This window comes from Hirundo rustica, chromosome Z (genome assembly GCF_015227805.2).
Source record: "Hirundo rustica isolate bHirRus1 chromosome Z, bHirRus1.pri.v3, whole genome shotgun sequence".
NCBI lineage: Eukaryota > Metazoa > Chordata > Aves > Passeriformes > Hirundinidae > Hirundo > Hirundo rustica.
The window spans coordinates 39,140,018-39,165,676 of NC_053488.1; the positions used below are offsets into that span (position 1 = coordinate 39,140,018).

The following is a 25,659-nucleotide window of genomic DNA, read 5'->3' on the forward strand; positions in this document are numbered from 1 at the left end:
CTTGCTTCCCACCAAGTACAAATGCTCTGTACTTTGCATGTTGAATAGAAAGAATGATGGATAAAGTTAGTGCTTTTATTTTAATCTCTAACTTGTTTCCCAAAACCGTGGAGACAAAAATCTACTTAAGATAGCCTCTACCAGGTCAGTAAAGCACATTAGCCACAGTCTTTTACGTTGGTGATCTTGGCCTGAAAGTATGCAGTCTGTGCTCTAAAACCGCAGTTCCCTAAGATACCATCTCACGTCACCCGGCTTCCGTCTCATCAGAGATAATCAGCACATCTCCGTAGACCCTGTACAGAACACAGAGTTACGTAACCTCTAGCTCATGACGTTCGTTAAAACGGACTGCAAAAGGAAGGGGAGGAAACGTCTGACAGAGAAATAAAACGCCTGCTTCGAGCTGCTTTCAGTTTAGCCGCCGCCCGCTCAGCCCACGGCGGCAGCGCCGCACCTGCACCGCGCCCCGGGCGGGCAGCAGCAGCACCGGCCTGCGGGCCGGGCTGGGAACCCCGGGGCCGCGCCGGGACCCCGCTGGCAGCGGTTCGGAGAGTCACAGAATGAGTTCGACACGGGATCATGTGGTCCGACCTGTCTGCTCAAGCAGAATTATCCAGGAGCACGTGGCTCAGGCTTGTGGCTATATACAGTTCTTGAGTATCTCTCGTGAGGGAGACTCCAAAACCTCTCTGGGCAATCTGTTCCAGTGCTCGGTCACCTGCACGGTAAAAAAGTTCTTCCTCGCGTTCAGCTGGAACTTCATGTGCATCAGTTTGCGCTGCCTTCGTCCTATTGCTCGGCACCACTGAGAAAAACCTGGCCCCGTCCTGTTGACACACGCCTTTTAGATATTTACACAGTCTTCGCAACAGACCTGGAGCCAGACTCCGTTCCCGCTGTGCAGCAGCGCCCCGCCGCCCTCGGCACCCGCAAAGTCCCGCAGTCCCTTCGCAGTCCTGCCCCCACATCACCGGGGGCGCCTCAGGGCGCCCAGCCTGCACCGCGCTGGGCGGAGCCGCCGCAGCCCCTCCCGCCCGCCCCGCCCCGCCCCGCGTTCGTCGCGGGCGCAGCGGCTGCTGAGCGCTGTTGCGCCGGCTGCTCTCGCCCCGCCTCGCCGCTCACGGTAAGCGGCGGCCGCGCAGGGGCGGCCGGGGACGGCGTGGGGCGGCGGAGCGTCCTGTGTGCGCCTGCGCCGCGGTGCTCGGGCCGGGGCCGCGGGGTGGTGGTGGCGGCAGCAGCAGTAGCCGTGGGTCTGCGCGTGTGCAGCGGCCCAGCCAGGAGCGGCGGGCCGGCGGCGGCGTGGTACGTAGCGGGTGAGTTCCGGGGAGGGTGCGGGGCGAGGGGCGTGGGCAGAGCCCGCGGGCAGAGCCCGCGGGGGGACCGAGGGAGGGACGGAGGAAGGGGGAGTCCGCGGCGGCGGTGCCGCTCCTCCGCAGCGGGGGCGGGCGGCGCGCTGGCCCCTCCTCTGCGGTGGGGCGGAGGAGCCGGGCGGGCGGCGCCGCCGGGGGGCTGCGCGAGGCCCGCTGAGCTGCGCGGCGGCCGTGGCTCTAGCAGCGTCGGCGTGACCTGTGGGAAGAGGAGAGCCCGAGAGGCCTGATTGTCCCGAAGCGCAAGGGGGAATTTAATTTATTTCAGCTGGTCTCCCTCATCCCAGCCCGCTGAGCCTGGCAGTCCCTGCGGTCGCTTGAGAACCGGTGACACCTTGACGGCCCCGACGGGGACCGAGCCTGGCTGGGGCGAAGGGAGCCCGGGGCTGCCGTTCAAAAGCCTTTTGATCCTCCCTTTTGTTTTTGGTAATTCCCGATGCCCGGGAGGTCTTCTGCTACTGGGGCCTTTGTTTGAAGCTTCCTGGCGGCTGTGGTTAAGCTGCTCAGAGCTTGCCGAGCTCGCAGCTGTCTCTTGCGAGATCTCCGTCAGCGTGAGGGTAGTTCAGCATTGCTCATACCGCAGAGGCAGAGGCTGACGGGGAAAGCGTGGAAGTCCTCAGGGCTGCCTGCGTGTTGAGAGGTTGCGAAAGAACACAACCAGATCAAAATAACTGGTCCGTGGAGTTTAAAACTTAAATTCCAGTCTGAACTTGCTTAACGTCGGTGCTGCAATCTTGGTACTGCTTTCTGCTGATGAAATTGGAGGAAATAATCCTTTTTTTCAGTTTTACAGAACCTTTTTTTTAATGTTGCAGAGCAGTGGGAGGACATACAGCCTAATAGTATAAAAGAACAAAAAGAAAATTGTGATGTCTGCATTTGTTGTTATGCTTCTAATTTTCTTTCTGATTTGAAAGTAGACACTTTAGCATGGGTCTGTACAGCTGATGTTTTGGTGTCCTTAGTTTTTGAGGTTTCACAATCTACAAGCTACTTGTAAAGAAATTATGCATAAGAAAAGCTTTATCTTAAAGTGCTTTTTTAATTAGGGTTTTTTCTGTCGGTCCTAGGTACCAGTAGGTGTTTAAATAAAATGTCAGTTCATTTCCCATTCTCACCTGATTCTTGGGAAAAAAAAAAAAAATTCCCATGAAGCACTTTCTCTAGTTTGTTCAAATATATGGTGTCTCTGACAGCAACTTAAAGGCGCAGCATCATGGTTATGAAAGCTACAGTAGAAGATGATGATTCAGGATGGGAACTTGGTATGCCTGACAAGATGGAAAAAAGTAATACCAGCTGGATAGATATAACCCAGGATTTTGAAGAAGCTTGTAGAGGTGAGTTTTAGTCCTTTCATTCTGAGAAAACTTGGAATCCTTTGGAGGCCTAAGCATAGTTATTTGAGCTCTTTTGAGCAATAGTTTGACCTAGGTTCAAGCTTCAGGTGAATGAGCCACATTGATTCTGTGTTAACTCTGAGGTTGGAATAATCATGAGCTGCCTCACTTTGCTTCCTCTTCCAGATTACATAAGTACCCCTTCAATTAAAGTTTTTTCATCTTATGTGTTTTCACATCTGCTTTTTTTCCTTTCTTCCTGTCTCTACTGCCCAGTGGAAATGTCACTACTGCATGCAGAATCAACACTAAGTTTCTTTCTTGTATATTTTTGGATCTCCAGGGTCCAGTAATTCATTTAAGTCATCAGTGCATCATTTTTCATCTTTGAAGCAAGTCTGAGTTTTTGAACTGATGCAACATGTCTCAGTAATGGGGAAACAGTTGCTTCCAGTTAAACAGCACCTTTATTACTCTTAGGTGCTACTGCTAGTTTACAGTTTTTTCAACTGATTTTATGATGACACTTGGGAAAAAGAAATATAAAAAACTGCTTCCTACCATACAATATTACATAATGAAAACCACAATTTCCATATGTTATTTCTCTATATTATTCTAAATTACTTATACGTAATTATTTCTCTATATTACATATATCTGTGTACCCATCAAATATATCTAAAGACTCCTTTAAAAGTTATGAGGAAAAGCAGGCCTTTAAGTACTCTCCCCTGGAAAAGACTAAGGCACCTGAATAAAGGAGATAGGGAAACAGCTCTATTCCAGGCTATCCAAATGCTACTGTTTTACACAATAATTGGCACAGAATGATTTGGGTTGGAAGGGACCTTAAAGACCATCTCATTCTAACTCCCCTGCATGGACAGGGACCCTTTTCACCAGACTGTGTTTCTCGAAGCCCCATCCAGCCCCATCCATGAACAGTGCCAGGAATGGGGGATCCACAACTTCTCTAGGCAACCTGTTCCGGTGACTCACCACCCTCACCGTAAGGAATTTCTTCCCAATATCTAATCTAAATCTCTCCTTTAGTTTAACAGTATCTCCCCTTGAACATGTCCTTGTAAGATGTCCCTCTCCAACTCTTTTTCTGTCCTTACTTTATGAACTGGATGGCTGCTACATGGTCTCCATAGGTCTTTTTCTTCTCCAGGCTGAACAGCCCCCACTCTTCCAGCCTGTCTTCATAAGAAAAGTACTTTAGAATTTTCCCATTCATTTTTGTTAGCCTGTTTTGAGCTTGCACCAGCAGATTCATGTCCTTCTTGTGCTGGGACCCCAGAGCTGGATGCAGGGTTCCAGGTGAGGTCTCAGCAGACCAGAGCAGAGGGGCAGAATCCCCTCCCTCCCCTCCCCCATGCCCCCGCTGCTTTGGATGCAGCCCAGGATATCAACTTTTTGGGCTGTGAGTGCACTGTGTGCTTAGTAATTCTAAAACTTCTTTAACTACTAGAATAGCAGAGGGATGAGGGCACACTGTGAATCACTGGGGTGTTTTTTTTTTGTCTTTCAGTCTTGAAAGTGCTTTCTAAGTAGAAGCAGTAGTGTCATGGGTAGACCTGGGCCAGATGCCAGGCACCCACCAAAGCTGCTCACTCTCATCCTTCTGCAAGTGAATAGAGGAGGTAAAATTTAATGAAGTTTCATGGGTTGTGATAAGGACTGGGAGAGATCACTCATCAAATACTGTCATGGGTTGGATATTAGGAAAAAGTTTTTCACGGAAAGAATGATAAGTACTGGAATAGTCTGCCTGGGGAGGTGGTGGAGTCACCATTCCTGCTTGTGTTTAAAAAAAGACTGGATGTGGCACTCGATGCCATGATCTAGTTGAGGTATTAGGGCATGGGTTGGACTTGAAGATCTCTTCCAGCCTAGACATTCCGTGATTCTGTGGGAAATCAGGCTCAGCTTAGACGAAGTGAACTTATTCCTGACAAAATCAGAACAGGATAATGAGAAGTAAAATAACCCCTTAAAAACAGCTTCCTGCCCACCCCTCCCTCCTTCCAGCTCTGCCTCCTACCCCAGCAGCACAGGGAGACGGGGAATGGGGTTATAGGGTCAGTTCATCACCCCTGGTTTCTCCCATTGCTCAGGGAGGGGAGGTGTTTCCCTGCTGCACTGTGGGGTCCCTCCCACAGGGGACAGTTCTCCACGAATTCCTCCAACACAAGTCCCTCTCACAAGCAACAGCTCTCAGTGACCTGCTGCCATGCGAGTCCTCCCAAAACTGCTGCAGCCTGGGTCACTCTTCCACAGGGTACAAATCCTTCAAGGACAGGCTGCTCCAGCATGGGAGCAGAGCCCCTCTCCCCGCAGGTCTCCCATAGGTTCATAACCCTTTCTCGGGCATCCACCTGCTCTGGTGTGGATTTTCTCCATGGGCTGCAGGTGGATCTCTGCATTCCTGTGGTCCTCCAGGGTCTGCAGGGGCACAGCTGCCTCACCATGGGCTGCACCAAGGGCTGCAGGGGAATCTCAGCCCTGGCATCTGGAGCATCTCCTTCCCCCTCCTTCTGTGCTGGCCTTGATGTCTGCAGGGCTCTTCCTCTCCCATGTTCTCGCTCAGCTCTTCTCCATCTGCAGTAAAACTGTGCAACTTTTTTTGTTGTTTTTTTTTCTTTTCTTAAGTCTTACCACATAGGTGTTATTGTTTCTAATTGGCCCAGTGGCAGGTCCACCTCTGGAGCCACCAGGGATTGGCTCTGCTGGACATGGAAGAAGTTTCTGGCAGCCTCTCACAAAAGCCATCCCTGATAGCCATGCCCTAACAAGCTACCAAACCCAGGACATGCAAATGCTATGCAGGTAGAAATGCCTGATCTGCTTCCTGCGGCTTGTTCTCTCTTGGCATGGGAAGACTACCCTGGAAAAGTTATGCCAGTAGGGTGATTGTAATTGTTTGTTTTGTCCTGTTCCTTTGTAGAACTGAAGTTAGGAGAGCTGCTTCATGACAAGCTGTAAGTATGTGTGTGTGATGTTTTTGGCTTTTAGATAAGATTACTGCAAATATGTTAATGTTACCCAATATCTAAGCTTTTTTAGACTTTTACTTTAAACGAAGTATTTGAAGTATATAGAATATCATACATTCTTAGCAGTGTGTATATGCTGCATCTATATGAGTGCTGAACATACAGTAAGTATAACATTACATTTTTCAATGTGATTGAAATTGTGTTTCAGATGATCATAGCACATCTTATGATCTGTGGTGATTACACTGCTGCACAATTTTATGGGACATGCTTTTATGAAAAGAGGCCAGAAATATTTTAAATTTGATTGCCTCAAAAGTCCTTATCAAGTATTTGATATCTTACTTGGTTTTTTGGGTGTGGTGTAATAAAGAACAGCTTGTTCAGTTAATATCAATTTATGATTTTATGTGATGTTTAAGAAGATGCTGTGAAGTTTGTAGAAACAAGTGTGCAAAGAGATAGTGGGATATTTCACTCGGGAATGTTCTCTATCCGCAGAGAAAGGCTAATAATTTTCTTTTCCTTTTAGCCATCTCTTTTCCTACGAACTTGTTGAGAGATCCTTAACTTCCTGAAAACCATGATCTCTGAAGATCAGTACTAATGTTTACATACCTTATTGTCTGTGGTCGGAATACAGTGTGCTTGGTTTCTCTTCCTATGTTCTTTTTCCTTAGTTTGTGAAGACTATTTTGTATAAAATAACTACATCCAGCACATTTTTTTTGTGTGTGTTCTTAGTTTTGGTCTTTTTGAAGCCATGTCTGCCATTGAAATGATGGATCCGAAGATGGATGCTGGTATGATTGGAAATCAAGTTAACAGAAAGGTTCTTAACTTCGAGCAAGCTATTAAGGTTTGTGTGAATTTACTGGGTTTGCCTATATTGTCTGTAGAAATTTGACAATTTTGTGAAATTACACTTAAGCACAATACAGCATAATTAATGTTTTCAGTCTTCTCTTGAAATTTAGGTTTTTCTTTTTTTCTTTTGGATTAAGTAAAAAATAGCTTGTGATGTTTACCTTTCTTGTTACCTGCATTATCACAATGATGCTAACTCTTCTAGTGAAAAGTACTGTGAAATTATTGGATATTGATACCTGAAGTAACTGTTATTTCCAACATTGTTTTGCAAGCCACTGTGTGCTTCCCCAAAATGTCTTTTATATGAAGATGTATTGGTTAGCTTCTGTTTAACCTGAATGGAAGCCAGCTTCCTTAAAAAAGCTGGAAATTTACACCTTATCATTCTTTGAGTTTATCAGCATTGAATGGAAGCTGAATAATTTACCAACATTGACAGTAATGATTAACTTTTGATTTATGATCAAGGTAAATTGGAGGACAGAGGTTGAAAGACTTGCTGTTACTTTGGAAAAAGAGTAATGCACTCAGAGAGAAAAGGGGTTTTTTTTATGGTGAATGCTTGGAATAGAGACAGGGAACGTAAAACACTGGCTAAGTTATGTAGACTGTATGCGGGATTGCATGCATTGGGCAAATTAAGTCATCAAAGTTGCAGCCTTTTGTGTCTTGACCTTTAGGGCAGTAAAACACTACAAGTATTACCAGTTTAAAAAGCAGTCTTCAAGGAATTGATCCTGCATATTTTTCCTTGTTCAATCTTTATTAAGATGATACTGTGTTGTGATTTTAGTGTTAGCAGTTAACTGGTTTTAAACTTTTCTTGGCTAGTAATAAGTAAGAATTGTTACTGAAGCATTCTGGTTGGGTAATTTTATGTTTGGTCAGTGTTAACTGAATGGGAATGCAAAGTTTTAAGAATTGAGACGTTGTGAAGCTGGTCAGTAAAGCTAGTGGTGTACAATTACTCTGAAGTCTTAAACAAATTTTAATTTCCTTTTTGGCTTTGGTACAAAATAAGATGTATTTTTGCCTGTGTGCTTCCATAGCACTTAGGGTTTTGGTTGGGTTTTTTTTGTTTGTTTCTTTTCTAAGGATGGCACCATTAAAATAAAGGATCTCACTTCACCTGAGCTGGTAGGAATAATGGACACCTGTTTTTGTTGTTTGGTAAGCATTTTTCTGTTCTTTAGGTTAGATGGTTTTTCTTTCAAAATATAATCCTTTAATCCATCTTAAAAAAAAAAGGAAAAAAACCAGCAGAACTCAGAAAAATATTGACCAAGCCGAAAATACATACATATATTTTAATTTCCATTTAGTTATTTGCATTGTCTATTATGAAAGGCTTAATTTTGATTTTTAATTTTTTTACTATAGAAAATATGGAAGGTTGCTGGTAGCACCTTAAAACCTTTAAAAGGCTTTATAGTTTCTGGTTTTATAAATGTATTTTATCTGATTACCTGCTGTGTGTTGATGTTTGACTGTGTTGGAAGCTGAGTGTGCAGTATCTGGTTGCACTCTCTTGCCCCTTTCTGTACAGCCAAAATTGACATGCAGAAGCATTTTGAAGAAAGAAAACAAATACATTTAGAAAAAAAAAAGTTGAATACTAGTCACTTATTAATTGCAATTTTTTTGTTTATATGCTTCAATTTCCTCAGTAAATGATACTCATTATTTTCAGTTACTCTTTAAAATTACATCAATACAATTACATCATTTTTAAAAACATTTCCAATCACTTTAGTCAGAAAGACATAAAGATCATAGGATATCTGATACAGTGTAACATAATTTGTTTTCTCCTCCTGATCTCCAAAAGGGACAGGAATTATATTAAAAACATGGTTCTACTTTATTTTTGGCTATTTCGAGATAGAAATTTAAGTTACTTAATCTTTCCCTGTAGCTTTAAGAAACATGAAAATGGTAGAGAGAGGGGATTGTGACAAGAAGCCCTATTTGTAAAAGAGGGAGAACATGAACATTAGTGACATGTTTCTTAGTAATTTGCATTTTCCATTCACTGTTTACGCAGAGAAACTTTATAAATGTGAAAGTCTCTTAACATAATGTCATATCCAAATCACAGGGTTGGACCTGAATTTCATAGAAGAGGTTTATCCAACACCACAATTCTAGGCTTGAAACACCTTCACTTGCCCTTTTTTGGTACTTGGAAGGTTGCCTTGACGAGGAATTTCTTAATGAGTGTTTGAAGCACAGTAAAATGGAAAAAGAATAGATCTACAAAAATGAGGACTTGGCTGTCATGAGTGAAATATTTAATTTCCTTTTCTCTAGATAACATGGTTAGAAGGACATTCCTTGGCACAGACAGTATTCACTTGCCTTTATATTCATAATCCAGACTTCATAGAAGATCCTGCTATGAAGGCTTTTGCTCTTGGAATCCTAAAAATCTGTGATATTGCCAGAGAAAAGGTTAACAAAGCAGCTGTTTTTGAGGAGGTATGTGTTTCCTATCTCGTGTGGGGTTAAACATACGTTATACCATAATACAAGTAAAATAGTGTATTAGTGACATTTGTTAGTATTTGAGAGTTCTGATTTGAGAATACAGTAGGAATAGCAGTTCATCATCCTAAAAGTATTAGATGGGATACCTCTAAAATGCAGTTTTCCCCAGTGAAGGTGTTTCATTCTCTCTTCTGTGTTTTCCTTGAATATTGGAGCCACGTAAATATTTTACTCAAGAAGAAGTGCAAGTCTTGTGGTTAACCATTTGAAATCCATTTCAGTAGTGGGGTTGTGGGGTTTTTTCCAGTTTAATTTTTTTATTTTTCTAGGTTAGACAGTCATGATTGTCTTTTGTCTAAAATGTCCATCTGGCAATGGGCTCAGAGTTGTGTATTCTGTGCTCAGAGCAATCTCTTTTTCCTCTGATCTTGGACAAGTCACTCTTGCTTGACTGTTTCTAAAGTTCTATTTTGCACCATTAGTTCTTGTAACATTTTGATAGGGTGTCACTTGATGAAAATATGAAGGGCATATTGGTATTAAGGATTTATGCAGAAAATAATTACTTCAAGCTGGATTTGGGTGGGAAAGTCATTCAGTATATTCATTCTGAGTGTATTCAGCTGTGTAGAATAAATCTGGACTTTTATACTTGATGGAATTAAACAAAAGCGCACCCCATGCACACCCCCAACCACTCCTCCAAAAGAAAAAATAGCAAAAAGATCCAAAACGTATTTAAAAAACAACTCCCCCAAAACCCAAATCAAAGAGAAAACCTCAAACCCCAATCTGAAAATGTAACTACAATTTTTATATTTCACTACATATTGCTTCCTTGGTTTGTTGTAATTTTTTTGGGGGGGTGCGTTTTTGGGGTTTGTTTTTTTTTTTTAGGAGGATTTTCAGTCAATGACTTACGGATTTAAAATGGCCAACAGTGTGACAGATCTTAGAGTTACAGGTACAGTTTGTTCTTTCTTTGTGTCTCTCCAGCAGCCTCTTTCTCTTTTGAGCGTGTGATTACTTTCAGACACATCTGATTAACTGCTAGGAGTCTCAGCTGTTAAGATTCTTGTTTGTCTTGTGGAAATTACTGACTTAGTGAAAAGAGAGATCAAATTATTTTTCCTTGAAGAAAAGGTTCAGTTGTCTTAAATGCAAGAAACAGACAAAGTGCTTTTAGATGTGCCAATGAAGTGGCTCGGCATGAGCTTATCATGGTATAGATACAGACCACTGAAAAATGCATTGCTTGAGTTCTGTTTCCTTGACTCATAATTTGTTGTCCCCTAAACAGGCTGCTTTAGGAAAAAAAAAAGCAATCTAGTAGTTCTACAGCTCTGAATTCCTGTATTATTAGGTACATACAAAAATACGTATGTTAATCTTTTGATGCACAATTTTTTAATATGTATTTGACCTTTTTGTTGATTTATTTTTGAGAAGTTTGTGCACTCTTTAGCTTTGCATCAGTTGGTTTATACTCTGATCTTTGATTGTTCCAAGACATCCCCACCGTTCCTCACAAAATTATTTTTTGTCTAGTCTTTGGCTAATGGTTATATAAAGCACTTTTAAGTTTGATTTTCCCCTCAAAACTTCCCCGGAGTGATGTAGGTGTACCTACGAATGCTTCTCACCTTTTAATTGTGCTGTGATTTTTTCCCAGGTATGCTGAAAGATGTAGAAGATGACATGCAGAGACGAGTGAAGGTATTGTTTTCATGTTTGGCTTGTGAATTATATTTCAGGTGTACTTAACATAGGTTTGGGTAAGGGAGTTGGATTATGAGGAATGAAGGAAGTTATGTGTCATTATGGTAGAGTTTTTTAAGAAATACCATAATGGTTTCTGTAACATGCTTTTAGTTTGCCTTCTAGCTAAATCTTCAGACTTTATTTGTAAACTCTAGTAGGTGCTTCACTGATAGTAGTAGCTGGAATCATGATATAGAAGATAACACTGGGCTGGGACACAGAAAGTAGCTATATAACTTTCAGGTTTTAGGCAGAGATACTATCTAATGTTACAGAGGTTACTTAATTTTCCTTTACCACAGCTTATGATGTAAAGCATTCATACGCTTTCCTTGCTTATTTGTGGAATTTAATTGAGGTAGATCTTATTACTATTGGAGAGTCATGCAAGTGCCTGGATTATATATTAAGAAATTTTGAATTTGAAAACTGACTTTTTAGTTTTTTTAACAAGTGGATGTTTTAGAGAAGGCAAAGGGATTTTATCAGTAGCTTCCCTTTGCAACTTTTAGTAAATTATTTGACATTTCTTCACCTTGCAGAGCACTCGAAGTCGTCAAGGAGAAGAGAGAGATCCGGAAGTTGAACTTGAAGTAATGAATTGTTTGCATTTTTTCTGGATTTAATGGGTGTAAATGGGAGATATAAATATGGTATAACCACACCCATGCATATGAGAAGCAGCCAGGAAGTGTATCTACCCAGGAAGTGTAACAGGAGGATAGGGAAGAGCTGGGACATACCAGTTAGGGCCTGGCGAGGCATTTTGTGTCATTGTCAGTTTGTGGAGGGAGGGCAGGAGTCCTGTGGGAGTTCTAGGCACCACAATACAAGAAAGTCATTAATGTGTTAGAGAGTGTCCAGAGAAGGGCCATGAAGATGATGAAGGGCCTTGGGGGGGAAGCTGTATGAGGAGCAGCTGAGGTCACTTGGTCTGTTCAGCCTGGAGATGAGACTGAGGGGAGATCTCATTGCAGTTACAACTTCCTCATGAGAAGAGGAGGGCCAGGTATTGATCGCTTCTTTGGTGGTGACCAGTGACAAGACTTGAGGGAAAGGCCTGAAGATATGTTGGAGAGACTTAGGCTGGATATTAGAAAAAGAGAGAGTGGGTATTTTACCCAGAGAGTGGTTGGGCACTGGAATGGGCTCCCTAGGGAGGTGGTCACAGCACCAAAACTTTGGAGTCCAAGAGAATGTGGACAACACACAAGCACATCGTGTAACACTTGGGGTGGTCCTGTGCAAGGCCAGGAGTTGGGCTGGATGTTCCTTCTGCGACCCTTCCAGCACAGGATATTCTGTGATTCTATGATCTAATACCTGTTGTTTAGTAATTAGCAGTGTAATTTTATTACAGCATCAACAATGTTTAGCCGTCTTCAGCAGAGTCAAGTTTACCCGCATCTTACTGACTGTCCTAATAGCATTTACAAAAAAAGAGGTATGTTAATTTGGCATCTCTGTGTTTGCACTGGGATCCTCTGAAATGCCCATTTTTCATTCTTTAAGATCAGGTAATTACTGTGTAGATTCAGGCGATTTGAATTGATGTGGATGCAGGTAACTGTGGTCTTGCAGAAAGATAGAATAACATCTAGAAATATTTATGGACTTCTAATTACTCTTTTCACACATGAGCAAAACGACTTATTTGAGTTCAGTACCCTCCTGTCGCGTTACCTGACATTTGGCAGCATTTTGTCTATATCAAAAGAACTGTTAGGTTTTCCTTCCATGTGATACTGAATTTATATCTAGACATCTTTGGTCTGAGAAGAGGAATTTAATAGCATTCCATATGATTTACCTGTTTTTTGAATATAAGATTTCTTAATTGCTGCGAGGGCGAGGAACTTCATGTTTTAAGGCAAAGGGATAGATTCTCTACATGCCCCCCCAAGCAGACTCTCATGGACTGTGTACAAGACTCTCAGTTGTAATTATCATAAAGTCTTACAAAGTAAAATGTACAGCACTGAATTTATGTACAGATACATAAAATACAAAGAATGCTAACACACAAAACTGTTGGGTTGTTCGGGTTTTTTTCAGAACTGGTTGTGTAAGAATATCAGAACCTTAATGCCCTTCTTTTTTGATACTAACATAAATTAGATAGTCAAAATGTATTGGTTTGTAATGTTGATAATTGTTTCCTGCCTTTCAGACAAGTGCAGTTGCAGAAGCTCAGAAACTAATGACTCAGGCAGCTGACTTGCTCTCTGCTATACACAATTCACTGCATCATGGTATGCAGGCGCAGAATGATACCACTAAAGGAGGTATGTATCAAATGACACCATTTTTTCCTTTCCTGGATATGATCCCTTCATAAATGTAAATATCTTTGTGTATTTGAAGAAAAGTTGGAATCACTGTTTACTTTGAAATAAGATATTTGTTATGCAAAGATTTGCATTGTTTGATTTTAATTTTATTTTACCAGGTGTGGTTCTGAAAGCAAGAGTGTTATTTCAAAACCAGAGATATTGTGAACTTTTGATTAGGTACATTGCATTTAGAATCAGTATATATGCCATTTTAAAATAGGGAACAGTACTTCACTGTTTGTACAGGTATATATTGAGGTGTTGAGGACTCAGGTTTTTTTAAAGAGTAATAATTATCTTAGTTGGGTTGTTGGAGTCTCAGGAAGTTAACTGTCACTTAAAAAAATCATTTTGGTTAATTGAATAATTTGTATTATTGAAGGGGGTTCTGAAAACACAACTTACATGCAACTTTCCTGTCTCTCTCACCTTCTTCTTCTTTAGATCATCCTATTATGATGGGGTTTGAGCCACTTGTTAATCAGAGATTGCTGCCACCAACTTTCCCTCGATATGCAAAAATTATTAAAAGGGAAGAAATGGTCAATTATTTTTCCAAACTAATAGACCGAATAAAAACTGTATGTGAAGTAGTCAACTTAACTAACTTGCACTGTATACTGGTAAGCATGAATATTTCTTATTTATTGCCAAAAATAAGATCTGAAAATATTACTTACAAAATAAGATTCATTCCATATGTGCATGCTGTTGCTCACTGGAGAGAACTGAGCACTACATATGTATTTGATGTTTTACATTGGTACAATTTAAAAGCTTACTATCCTTCCTGATAATTGCTCCTTTTCTTCTTTTGACAAAAGATCTTTCCTCCCCTCAAACCTCTCACTTTTCCCGTAATTAGTTAAGTAATTATGCATCTTATTGGCAAAGGCTGAGCAAGTTTCTTTGGTTGAAGGGGTGTGTCTACAGCATCAGAACATAATTCTTTGCTGTATGATATTTTTTCAAATCCCTGAAGCAGTATTCTACACATGTACCTATAACACAAGCGAGCACTAAATAGGTGTTTAAGCATGCAGTTCCCTAAATAGGCATAAAGTTAAGCGCCTGATTATATTCTTTCCAGAATAACTGATGTACCTCTTAGTTATTGCCTACATTTATTAGAAGACATTTAAGAAGTATTTTTTGGTATCCATGCATTCACTGACTGATAAGAGATACAGTTACATCAAGCCTCTTGTCTTCCTATTTCCTGCTATTTGCATGAAGCATCTGGCACCAGTTAAACCTTACCTGGGTTTCAATCAATTTCTTTAAATCAATTCTCAGTTTTGTTGAATACCTGGCGTAGTTACATCATGATCTTAACAATCTCATAGTATTTTTTTTCTGTACTATCATCTTTCTAGATGTTGCATTTGAAAATTCAGAAACCTTTTTGTTAAGTAACGAGTAATTGTAGAAAATCTTCATAATATATTCTGTTCTGTTCAAGCTATTCTTGGTTTCTTACAAGTTGTATAAGCTATGCTTGTGTATGTTTTTAAACAAAATATAGGTGTATTTAAACTGTTGTATATATTTGTTTAGGAGAGATGCAGAAGTGTGCATGTAAAAATGATTTGGTGTATATTTATCTACACCCTATACATATCTAAATTGGCATATCAACCTAATGTGTTCTTTCTTCTTTTCCTACATATACATTAGGACTTTTTCTGTGAGTTTAGTGAGCAATCACCATGTGTTCTTTCAAGATCCCTGTTACAGGCAAGTCTTAATTATATCTATTAATAAAATACTTCTGTATTCATTATAAATTTATGTTATTAAATATTGTAAAATATTTCAATAATTTGCATCTAAGTTAAAAATATTTAAGTGGTAAAAAATGTTCTGATGATATTATGGAAGAAATGCTTTGCTGTGAGGATGATGAGGCATTGGAACAGGTTTCCCAGAGAAGCTGTGGATGTTCCATCAAGTGTTCAAGTCTAGGAAGGTGTCCCTGCCCATGGCAGGGGGTTTGGAACTCGATTATTTTTAAGATCTGTTCAACTGCAAACCATTCTGTGATTCTATATATGGAAGCTCATGTTCTGATCTAATTTTTTAAATAATTTTTGAATACTGTTGCTTTGATAATTTTAGTACATTAATTAAAACAGAAAGTGTTTAATTTTTTTTTCCCTCCACCATAAAGCTGTGTCTGTACACATATTTTTATGCTGCTCTCCATGTGCTGTGCCATTTTGGAGCTGGTATTTGCATTCATCCCCCTGTTTGGACAGAACTTAATGTATATAGACTGCTTCTATTGCTACAACAGTAAAACTGATGGTTGGTACAGAACAGGCTATTTCTTCTCACCACTTCTGTTACCTTGGAAGTTATACCTTCCATAATTCTGAATGAGTAATTCTTTCTAGGAGTTTTTGATTTTAATAGGGTGCCCCTAGATGCCAGAACTTCTTTACATTTGATGCCTATTAAACCATATGTAGAGCCAGTGGACTATAACTATGGGCAAGTAAAATGTGTTCATGGTGTGTATGTGTTCTCACCTTCCACTACATGTGTTTGTGTGACCCCTGGCTGCCCTGACAACAGAGTTTTTTCTTCAACTGTTGAAGAACCATGTAAGAAAGGGATTACAGCACTCATGGAGGGAAGTTAAATGAGCATCAGACGTGACTGATGTAAGCAGTAGCATCCAGAGGGATTGAAAAACATCAGCAATAGTCTGGAAGATATACCTTTATCCCCCTTCAGAGAAGGCACATATTTTATGCTAATCTTCAGCAATGTTTGATTTATCATCTTCAAAGTCTGAGAAATAAAACAATTTTGCATGTACTCCATTATGCAAGTAATAGAGCTGTATTTGGTGTCCTGGAAGTACCACAGAAGTGTCAGATACCAATATTTCTGAGTCTTTACTGTTAGACTTAGTTGAACCAGTTTAATTCTTAAAGTTATCTTACAAGTTTCTTATATGTAAAAGGCACTGCCAGAGCTTTCTACTAGTAATTCTAGAGCATTACTTTTAACTTAAAACATGCCTCTAAAACCACATCTTTATTTTTAGACAACTTTCCTAGTAGATAACAAGAAGGTGTTTGGCACTCACCTCATGCAAGACATGGTAAAAGATGCCTTAAGGTCTTTCGTCAGTCCTCCAGTACTTTCTCCAAAGTAAGTGGATCTTGAGTGTACTTTTACACATTTTACATGTCTGATGAAAAAATATTCCTGCTTACGAAAGCAGTGACAAATGTTCAAAAACCATACATTTTGTACTTAGTGCTTATGTACAAAGGAGTCAGTTGCTGTTGCTGCACTCATGTTTCTTTTTTTTTGTTTTGTGCTGCATAAGAATGGTGGCATTTATAAAAAATACATATGTACATGGATATTTTCTTTTTAGGTGTTGTCTTTATAATAGCCACCAGGCAAAAGACTACATTGATTCCTTTGTCACACATTGTGTTCGGGTAAGTGTTCATTCCAGTTACAACGTGTATGTGTGTATGAGCACTTGGCAGATTTGCAGACATTTGAAAATGAGACCAGTTATTTTACACACCTGACATGAAGGCAAAACTGAAGAAGCTGGCCATCTTAAATTGGTAATGCCTTTTAAAATGCTGATGTAATTATTGCTGGTTTTCTCTTGCTTCCAGATTTTTATTTAGCATTTCACTTTATAAGAAATCTGCATCTACTACCTCTTTAAAGAGTAGTTGCATGTCTCAAATGCATAGCACTAATAAAAACAAAATTATTTTTACATTCTGTCCGGTTTCAGTTTTTTAAAAATTGTTTTAAAAGATTCTGTTGTTGAATGTGGCACAGTGAAAATCTTAAGAAAATCAGCACTGCCAAGTCCATCACTAATGCCCCTAAGTGCCATGACTACACATCTTTAAATATTTCCAGGTATGCTGACTCAGCCACTTTCCTAAGAAGCTAGTTCCAATGCTTGACAAACTTGTTTGGGAAGAAATTTTTCTTAATATTCAGTAGAAACCTCTCCTGGCACAACTTGAGGCCATTTCTTCTTGTCCAGTCAGTTGACAGAAGAGATGACCCCACGTGGCTGCACCCTCCTTTCAAGTGGCTGTAGAGAGTGATAAGGTCTCCCCCAAGCCTCCTTTTCTCCAGGCCAAACATCCCCAGCTCCCTCATCTGCTCTTCACAGGACTTGTACTCCAGACCCTTCCCCAGCTGCATTGCTCTGCTGTGGACATGTTCCAGCCCCTCAGTGTCTGTCTTACTGTGAGAGGCCCAGAAATGAACACTAGATTTGAGGCAAGGCCTAACCAGTACTGAGTGCAGAGGAACAACTGCTGCCCTGGTCCTGCTGGACACAATGTTTCTGATACATGCCAGGATACCATTGGCCACCTTAACCACCTGAGCACATGGATTAAAGCATAAGAAAATGCCCTAAGCATTTTCCCTCTTGCCCCAAGCATTTTGCTCAGGTGACCTTTCTAAAAGATGCTGACTCAATCTCATGTTGAATTGTGTACAGAGAAATTGCGTCTTGCATCACTCCAGAGTTTGCTTTCCTGCTGATTTGCACTTTTTAGGGAGTCTTAAGGAACCCACCTCCTAATATAGATGTATAAACCAGGTGGCTAAATAGACATCATGGACATTTCTCCTGTAGTTTCAAAGTTGCATTGATAATTTAAAATTACACTTTGCTTCTTTCAGCCGTTCTGTAGTCTGATTCAAATCCATGGACACAACAGAGCTCGTCAGAGAGATAAACTGGGTCACATCCTTGAGGAATTTGCCACACTACAGGATGAGGTAATGTCCTAGGCAGCAGGCCAGCAAAGTTTCTTTCCAGGTATATTACTGCCAGAGCGAAGCATGGTACTAAATTCTAAATGAATGATGCAAAATCCTTAAGATAAGGATTCCTAAAATTTAGAACAAGAAATTGTTAGGATGCATCCAGAAACTTTGTACTACTGTGTTGAACAAAAACATACTACATTTTTTAAGATTAACCTTGCCCAATAAATAGACTTTAGGAAAGCCTGTTGCGATGTAATTTAATGGTAACTGCACAACTTTTAGTCTCTATCATGCTTGTGATTGTCAGTCTGCAAGAGGTAACTGGGGGAGATAGACAAGGCATGCTTACAAGACACCTTTGAAAATTTAGCCTTATACCTACTTAAGATGTAAACTGCAAAATTTTATAATAATTAAATAGAAAGTAAAAAAAATAACTCTTCAAAATATGTGCTACAACTGATTTTGGACATCTCTCAAGAATGGGGAGAGATGAGAAGAAAAATGTATTTTCTCTTGCTGGAAATATGTTTCTTCAGCAGTAAGAGTCATATAATAATAAAATATTTCCCAAGATGTATATGGCAAGGAGAACATTTGAGGAACTTGGAGGGAGATTTTGCATGCTCCAACTTTTTTCAAGATGGTTTGTGTTTGTTGCAGTATTGTAGCTGAGGTACTGTTTTGGTTTTTTTTCATTTTGTAGCAGGTTATATGGATTGTTCTGTTTAGGATTACTGATGATATTCCAACTGTGAGAGACTTTGTCTTCTATACAACTTGCTGCTTAAGGAAAAATCGGTCTTAGCAATATTTTAGTTACTCTTGTGGAACACAGTGTGTTGCTTGCATATAAAGCTTGCAAATTTATTTTTTCAATGCAGCTATGTTTTATAAAAAAAGAGAAGTAATTCTTGCCAATATAGAACAATGAACAACAGCATGCAATGAGTTCTGAGTTTGTGCCTGTGTGACTGCTAATGATCTATATACACATTTTAAAATTACAAATTTTACCTATCTAATGTTCATGCTGTATTACTGTGTAGAATACTTTTATTCTGTGCAGCAGAATTTATCGAGGTATCTTTCCAGTTTTCTGACAGTTTTAGACTTCCTTCCATCTTATAATCTGGAGCATAAATTTACTGAATTAATTTGTTAAAGATGTGATTAAGATTTTTTTTCTGGCTTGGGATGCTGTTTCTGTCATATTTTTTCTCCTGTGTCTTTGACTTTTTTTTTTTTTGTTTGTTGGTTTTGTTTGTGTGTTGTTTTGGTTTTTTATTTTTTTTTTTTTTTTTTTTTTTTTTTTTTTTTTTTTTTTTTTTTTTTTTTTGACAGGCAGAGAAAGTAGATGCAGCACTTCATAGCATGTTACTGAAGCAGGAACCACAAAGGCAACATTTGGCTTGCTTGGGCACCTGGGTCCTATATCATAACCTCCGTATTATGATACAGTATCTTCTCAGTGGCTTCGAGTTAGAACTTTACAGTATGCATGAATATTACTACATCTATTGGTAAGAAGATGCTTTATTGACATCCTCAAGGATGCTCCCAGAGAGCTATAATTACACATATTTGAAGGAGAGACTTCAAGTATGACTTTATGATCTCAAGCTTGATCAACACTCTGTTTGGTTTACCTATTTATAATATTACAAGTGGAGAAAAAAATCCATTGTTGTTTAGTTTCCTAGACTTACTAAATAGTGTACTTTTTTTCCTGAAATAGTAGTTCTCACTCTGTTTAGCTTTTTGGCATAGGGTCTTCTAGTGACAGTGAATGAAAAGTGTGCTCATTTTGGTGGACAAGAGCATGCAGGAGAAAAGCAATTTCTTTTATTCTTTTCTGCCTTCACAGTATCAGAATCAATAGTCTTACTGATCTCTACTATCCTCAAAAAGTTCTGTGAAGTTTTTAAGTTCCTTAATAACTGTAATCTGAAAGTTGACTCACTAATATTAACTTCTTATCTGGGGTATATTTGAAGAGACATCTTCCACCTTTAGTGAAAATTTGGAGACAGAATACTTCCATTTTTCCACTTTCATTCACATTAATTATTAATTATAGTTAATGGCTTGTGCCAAAAGATTTTTTTATTTTTTTGAATTATCAAGAGATTCCTATGTAGGCCATAAACCTTCTTAGTGGAAGATTAAAACAGTTCAAATGACACAAACCTCAATGCATTGCATTTCTATGTTCTTGCAACAGTGGATTAAGTGAGAAAATTAACATTCAGAAGTTACCAGAAGATGGCAATATTCTTCAAGAAGAAATTCAATAAGCAATACCAACTTTTGTAGGCGACTGTATTTTTTTTTTTTACCTGCCCATATTTCTCTCCACCATTTTAATAAAACCACTCTTAGTTGGAATTGTCATGCCAACTGCTTTCTTACTTAAGTGAAGGAAAGAAAAGGAGAAGCAGTTTCTGAGAGATAATGTGCAAATGAAAGTCAAATTTCTCTGTAATTTTTCTTCTGTTTACAACTTTTTATAACTATTACTACATTTTTATTGTGCTCCAAATCAGTTTTGTTGGGGTTTTTTTTCTACTTTTCCCCTATTTGTTTTGATTTGAAGTCAATTAAGGTATTTATTGGGCTTGCTTCCAGTTTCTCAAAAATGTTCTTAAAGTTGTTTCTTTAACTCTGAAAGAACTACATATGGATGTTATGTGTCCATGAGCTTGGCCCCTTTATGTAATAGTTCACAGTTTTTTAATGCTTGAAAGAGCCAGTAGTTATCTTGTTTCTCAAAATAACAAGTCATAACAAAAGTAGAAAAGGTATTAACATAGTATCTTTTAAAAAATACACTTAATTTGCTGGGGTGGGAGTTCTAGTAAAAATGGATGTTACAGGAGTTTTGAAATAAGAAGCTTAGACTTCACTTAGTAAATCTGTAACAAGCCTGTATACCTTGAGCTGTTCGTGGCTGAATCTGCACCAGAACACAAACACAGAATGATGTATTGATTCTAGCCATGCAAAACAAAGAGTTTTCATGGCCCATACACATTGTTCTTTGCTAGGACATATCCTTTATCTCTTGGAGCAAGTGCCTTGCTGCTTGGTGGGGTGCATGCAGCACGAGTGCGCGGTGCACTGTAGCCTGTAACAGCTTTGTACTGCTTCTGTGCAGGTATCTGTCTGAGTTTCTCTATGCCTGGCTGATGTCAACGCTGAGCCGTGCCGACAGCTCTCAGATGGCAGAGGAGAGGATAATGGAAGAACAACAGAAAGGCCGTAGTAGTAAGAAAACAAAGAAGAAGAAGAAAGGTATCTAGGTGTTGTGTTAACTCAAGGCTTCTTTTTTTTTTTCCCATTTATGCAGCTATGTAGAATTAAAATTCAAAATTTAAAGAGCCAACACAGATATCGGTAGGAAAAATATCCTAATGTTTATGAAGGCTGAATTTCCTCTTTATTTAGTTAGCTTTTTACATTCAAACAGATTTTTTGGAAAAACACACACTCCTTTATATTCAGCTTCATCAGTTGTCTTAAGTGTTGGACCTTCTCAGAGTTTATAACTCCTACAGAATTATGCTTTTAGTGACTGTAAGTAGATTCAAACACTAGATTTTCACTGTATTTCTGTAATTTCTAATTGGCTGTAGAAGTTCTGAAAGTATGTTTCTTAATTTTACAATGGTGAGTTTCCCTTTCTTTCCCTTGCCACCTTTTCAGGGGTAACAAACAAGTGGATATGAACAGCTCAGGATCATATCAGCTAAATTCCCATGTCTCTGTAAGTTCAGAAAATCACTAAGTTACTTAAGGTGCCAAGTGTTGGGCAGTTTAGCACTAATTAAACACTGGTAACTAAAGGAAATCATACAAAAATGCTGTCAGGATTATTAGGATAAAAAGTGCTTTAAGTTTTAGAAGTCAAATAGGTCCCTGAACTAGGCCTCTTGTGTGCAGACTGTAATTTTGAAGCAGTTTTATAATGTCATGGGAATACCACTGACCAGTTTATTCCATTGAGAGTAGAATCATGTTCATGTGACTGGTGTGTCCTGAGGCATTTTATGTAACCAGGAGCCAGGTGAGCAGAAATGCATGTCTAGGCTTCGTATACTTCAGTCACTTCAAAATATAATTGAGCGTTATGTGACTTTGTGGAAATTTGGAAGAACTCCTTTGTTCTGAAATTAATACATGTACTTACACGGAATTAAAAAAAATGTATTTTTATGTAAAATTTGCAGTTCGCCCTCTCAGCAGAGAAATCACCATGAGTCAAGCATACCAAAATATGTGTGCTGGGATGTACAAGGTAACTCATTTGTGTTCTATTTGTTTCAATTCTTTTGCAATAGGGATCCTGCATACATTGCATCCCTTCTTTTTTTGTAGTGGCGCTGGAAATTAAGTTCAAGTTTATAGTTTACTGTGGTAAATTCTCTACCATTTTTCTATCCTTCCAGTTATAGCTAAATCATAATTCTGATCTTCCTTACAGCAAAATATGACATAAAGTTATACTTTTCACTATATTTATCCTTTTCCTGTAGACAATGATTGCATTTGACATGGATGGCAAAGTACGAAAACCTAAGTTTGAACTGGACAGTGAACAAGTTCGATACGAGCACAGATTTGCTCCATTTAACAGTGTTATAACACCACCTCCAGTGCACTACTTGCAATTTAAAGTGAGTAATCTTCAAATGTGGTTCTGCCTGTGCAAGCCTCAAAGTTCACATTGAAGCTACATCACAATGGCAAGGACTTTTAGCTTTACTTTTGTGTGAGAAAGACTGAAGTCTTTATAAACATAGATGTTTAGAAATTGGTCTGATATGGCAGTTTAAGGTGCTTCTGTTGATCTGCATGAAAATAAAATCTCTTGGAAGTCTATTAATAGACTTCTTGGCTGTGGTTAATTACAGCAGTATGTTTTTATTAGTGCAGCAAGCAAATGGAAAAATAAAGTTAATTTAGAGTCATGTTTAGAAGGTACCAGTGGAAGCTTGTCCTGTCCAGTCTCCTCCTTGAAAGTACCATTATAAATCACATTACCTGTGTCTTTGTCTAGCTAAATCTGAAAATAATCAAGGTTGGAGATTTTCCAACCTCTTTGGTTAAACCTGATCCAGTTACTTATTTCACGTCCTTTAAGTAATAGGATAACTGATTGAGGGTGCACTACTCTTTTCTTCCTAATGCCTGGTCTGAATTACCAAGCTACAACCTGTGGCCTCTCATATTACATGGTTTACCATCAGGAACAAGGCGTCTTTATCTTCTGACAGCTTTGTAACTGTCTTTCAAGTAGTTGTAGGCTGCTATTAAGATTACCCCTTAGCATCCTTCCCATCTAACTGAAAATGTCCAGGTCCACTGATCCCTCCTTGTGACTTATATGCTCTAAGCCCCCAACTATTTCCATATCTTACCATCTTTCTTGATCTGAGTGGTTTCAGCCCTGGATGCAGTATTTCAGATAACAGAACACAAATACTGAGTTCCGGATGATAACCTTCCTTGATATGCTGACTATACTCCTGCTTGTATATTCCCATATGAGGCTTGTCTGATTCATAGTAAATGCACCTTGTTCAGTCATACTCAGCTAGGTATTTGCAGTACCCCTGGCTGCTCACCCATCTGGTTATTAATCTCACTTGTGGGGTTAGTCTGAACTGAAACAGTGCCATTTTCTATTCCAGTTGCTCTCCTCAGTTTAATGTTATGAACTTTTGTAGTGGAAATTAAGAAATTATCACGGCTTCCTCCTTGTCATTATGGGGTTATTTTCTAATCCCTAATCAAGAACAAAAAAAGTTGGAAGAATCAAAATTATATAAGATGAAGTGTACAGTTTCAGCATCTGACTTGCTGGAGTAAACAATATACTTAATTTTTTCTCCTATTTTTTCCTGTAATTTTATACCCTGTTGCATGCCACTACTAAAAGCAAATTAAGGGCAACATGTTCAAGAGAGAGACTGTTTTATAAAGATTATGAGAATTTCATTGTGTTTCATGGCACTGTAATAGTTGAGCACTGTTACTGCTTGGTTTTTGCCATTTTAAATACATGTTTTCAACTTCAGTTTTGATTTTTTGAAATAGCATTTAGTTGTCATAACCCTTCTCTTAAATATAGCAATGTGATAAAAACAATCTTCTGGCAGTTTTTAATTTCAATTTTATATATTTTAACATGTATTTATGTATTCCTGTATCACAATAGGAAATGTCTGATTTAAATAAGTATAGCCCACCTCCTCAGTCATCAGATCTCTACATGGCAGCTAGCAAGCACTATCAGCAAGCAAAAATGATTCTTGAGAATATTCCAAATCCAGACAATGAGGTAAGACTGAAATACAAGAAAAAGGAGCAATTGCTTGAAATACAGCAAGTGTTTGTTTTCAGCGGATCTTGAGATCCAAAATGTGGTTCATCAAAATGCTGAGCAAAGCTGAGTGCTTTGATTAAGGAGAAGACAGTGGAGAGTGGTGGCATCTTGCACAGCGTCTGTTTCAGTGCATCAGCTAGTTGTGCTCACTGTTAAAAAAGAAAGCTCTCTCTGCTGAGGACCCGAGATTCTGGATAGCAGCTTTTTTCCTTGTATGTTGCCTTCTAGCTCCTTTCTAAAAGCACAGCACTTTAAACCAGAAGGTGTTAGCATGCCTGCTGTGCTTAGTTGTCATCTCAAAATTCAGGTAGACTCCTGAGAGGTGGGGAAAACAGGTTTGAATATCATTAGGATAAAACAAGGATTGAGTCTGGCACTTGTTCCCTGGAGCAGTTTTCTCAGCACTGACCTGTAAAAATGGGTAGGAATTTCTCCCTCTTTGTCCATAGCCTAAAACCTTAAGTATCTGTGACTGTATTTTGGAGCAAGGAGGATGCTTTTTCTGTCACATCTAAGCAGGTTAAGAATAGTTATGTGATTAGGTCCTCCTGAGAATTTAGGAGTCACTTTCTCCTCTCTGCATCCTGGTGGTAGTCACACATGAGCTATTTGAGGCCAAGTTAAGAGGTAGTTTTGAGCACATCCAGAGCACTTGCATGCAAAAAGCCACCAGTTTCACACATTAGTTCCTCTTACAATTGTGTTGGAATGTTGAAGATTAGATCCCTAGAGTCTATCTATAACTCTATTTGCATGAATGCCGGAGAACTTGCCGTAGTTCCCATGTTTTTGTTCAAGAATTGTTATAGCTGTGGTTTCTGTCGGTTGAATTAAAAAAAAAAAAAGTGACTATTAAAATAAATGCACCCTTCATTAAATTTAATTAATTCCGCTGTTGTACTTAAAAGCAAATCCAAAACAGTCTGATCTCGGTTAAACTGATCCTGTAGGAGAATTGCTGTATTACTAATATGTCAACAGTATAGTATTATCTTTGAAATAATTGTGAAGTCAAATGCTTTGACTCAAAGACTTCTTTCTGTTTGGTGTTTAGGTCAATCGAATTCTAAAAGTTGCAAAACCCAATATTGTGGTCATGAAGCTGCTGGCAGGAGGCCACAAGAAAGATTCTAAGGTAAAGGAAATGCCAGCTCAATTGAACATAAAATGTAGTAATACATACATTAAGGTCAGATTCCATAATCTGGAGATTTCCCAACATGAATGGTCCATCTAATTCTATGTAAAGCCACCACAGAGACAAATGAGCACATCCAAGCCGTAGTTACTCTTAAGAACAGGGAGAGTGACTTAATTTATTTTTCC

At 39.1% G+C, this 25,659-nt stretch overlaps 1 protein-coding gene across 5 annotated transcripts in view; it reads left to right on the forward strand.

Moving 5' to 3' along the window:
• Positions 1 to 25,659, forward strand: part of NAA35 (N-alpha-acetyltransferase 35, NatC auxiliary subunit) — a 35,695-nt gene that overhangs the window by 7,332 nt on the left and 2,704 nt on the right. The window contains exons 1-22 of one of the 5 annotated variants that reach the window (XM_040089848.2): positions 1,047 to 1,126; positions 2,567 to 2,710; positions 5,664 to 5,697; positions 6,460 to 6,574; positions 7,681 to 7,755; positions 8,896 to 9,063; positions 9,970 to 10,036; positions 10,745 to 10,788; positions 11,376 to 11,426; positions 12,194 to 12,277; positions 13,004 to 13,118; positions 13,611 to 13,789; positions 14,844 to 14,903; positions 16,222 to 16,328; positions 16,561 to 16,627; positions 17,856 to 17,954; positions 19,290 to 19,468; positions 21,103 to 21,239; positions 22,175 to 22,242; positions 22,481 to 22,621; positions 24,166 to 24,288; positions 25,388 to 25,468. In XM_040089848.2, the coding sequence (XP_039945782.1) occupies positions 2,587 to 2,710; positions 5,664 to 5,697; positions 6,460 to 6,574; positions 7,681 to 7,755; positions 8,896 to 9,063; positions 9,970 to 10,036; positions 10,745 to 10,788; positions 11,376 to 11,426; positions 12,194 to 12,277; positions 13,004 to 13,118; positions 13,611 to 13,789; positions 14,844 to 14,903; positions 16,222 to 16,328; positions 16,561 to 16,627; positions 17,856 to 17,954; positions 19,290 to 19,468; positions 21,103 to 21,239; positions 22,175 to 22,242; positions 22,481 to 22,621; positions 24,166 to 24,288; positions 25,388 to 25,468 (2,118 nt within the window). In that variant the 5' untranslated portion in view covers positions 1,047 to 1,126; positions 2,567 to 2,586. Of the gene's footprint in view, positions 1 to 1,046; positions 1,127 to 1,182; positions 1,317 to 2,566; positions 2,711 to 5,663; positions 5,698 to 6,459; positions 6,575 to 7,680; positions 7,756 to 8,895; positions 9,064 to 9,969; positions 10,037 to 10,744; positions 10,789 to 11,375; positions 11,427 to 12,193; positions 12,278 to 13,003; positions 13,119 to 13,610; positions 13,790 to 14,843; positions 14,904 to 16,221; positions 16,329 to 16,560; positions 16,628 to 17,855; positions 17,955 to 19,289; positions 19,469 to 21,102; positions 21,240 to 22,174; positions 22,243 to 22,480; positions 22,622 to 24,165; positions 24,289 to 25,387; positions 25,469 to 25,659 lie in introns of those variants that run through there. The other 4 variants (XM_040089850.2, XM_040089849.2, XM_040089852.2 and 1 more) reach the window with 4 other exon arrangements.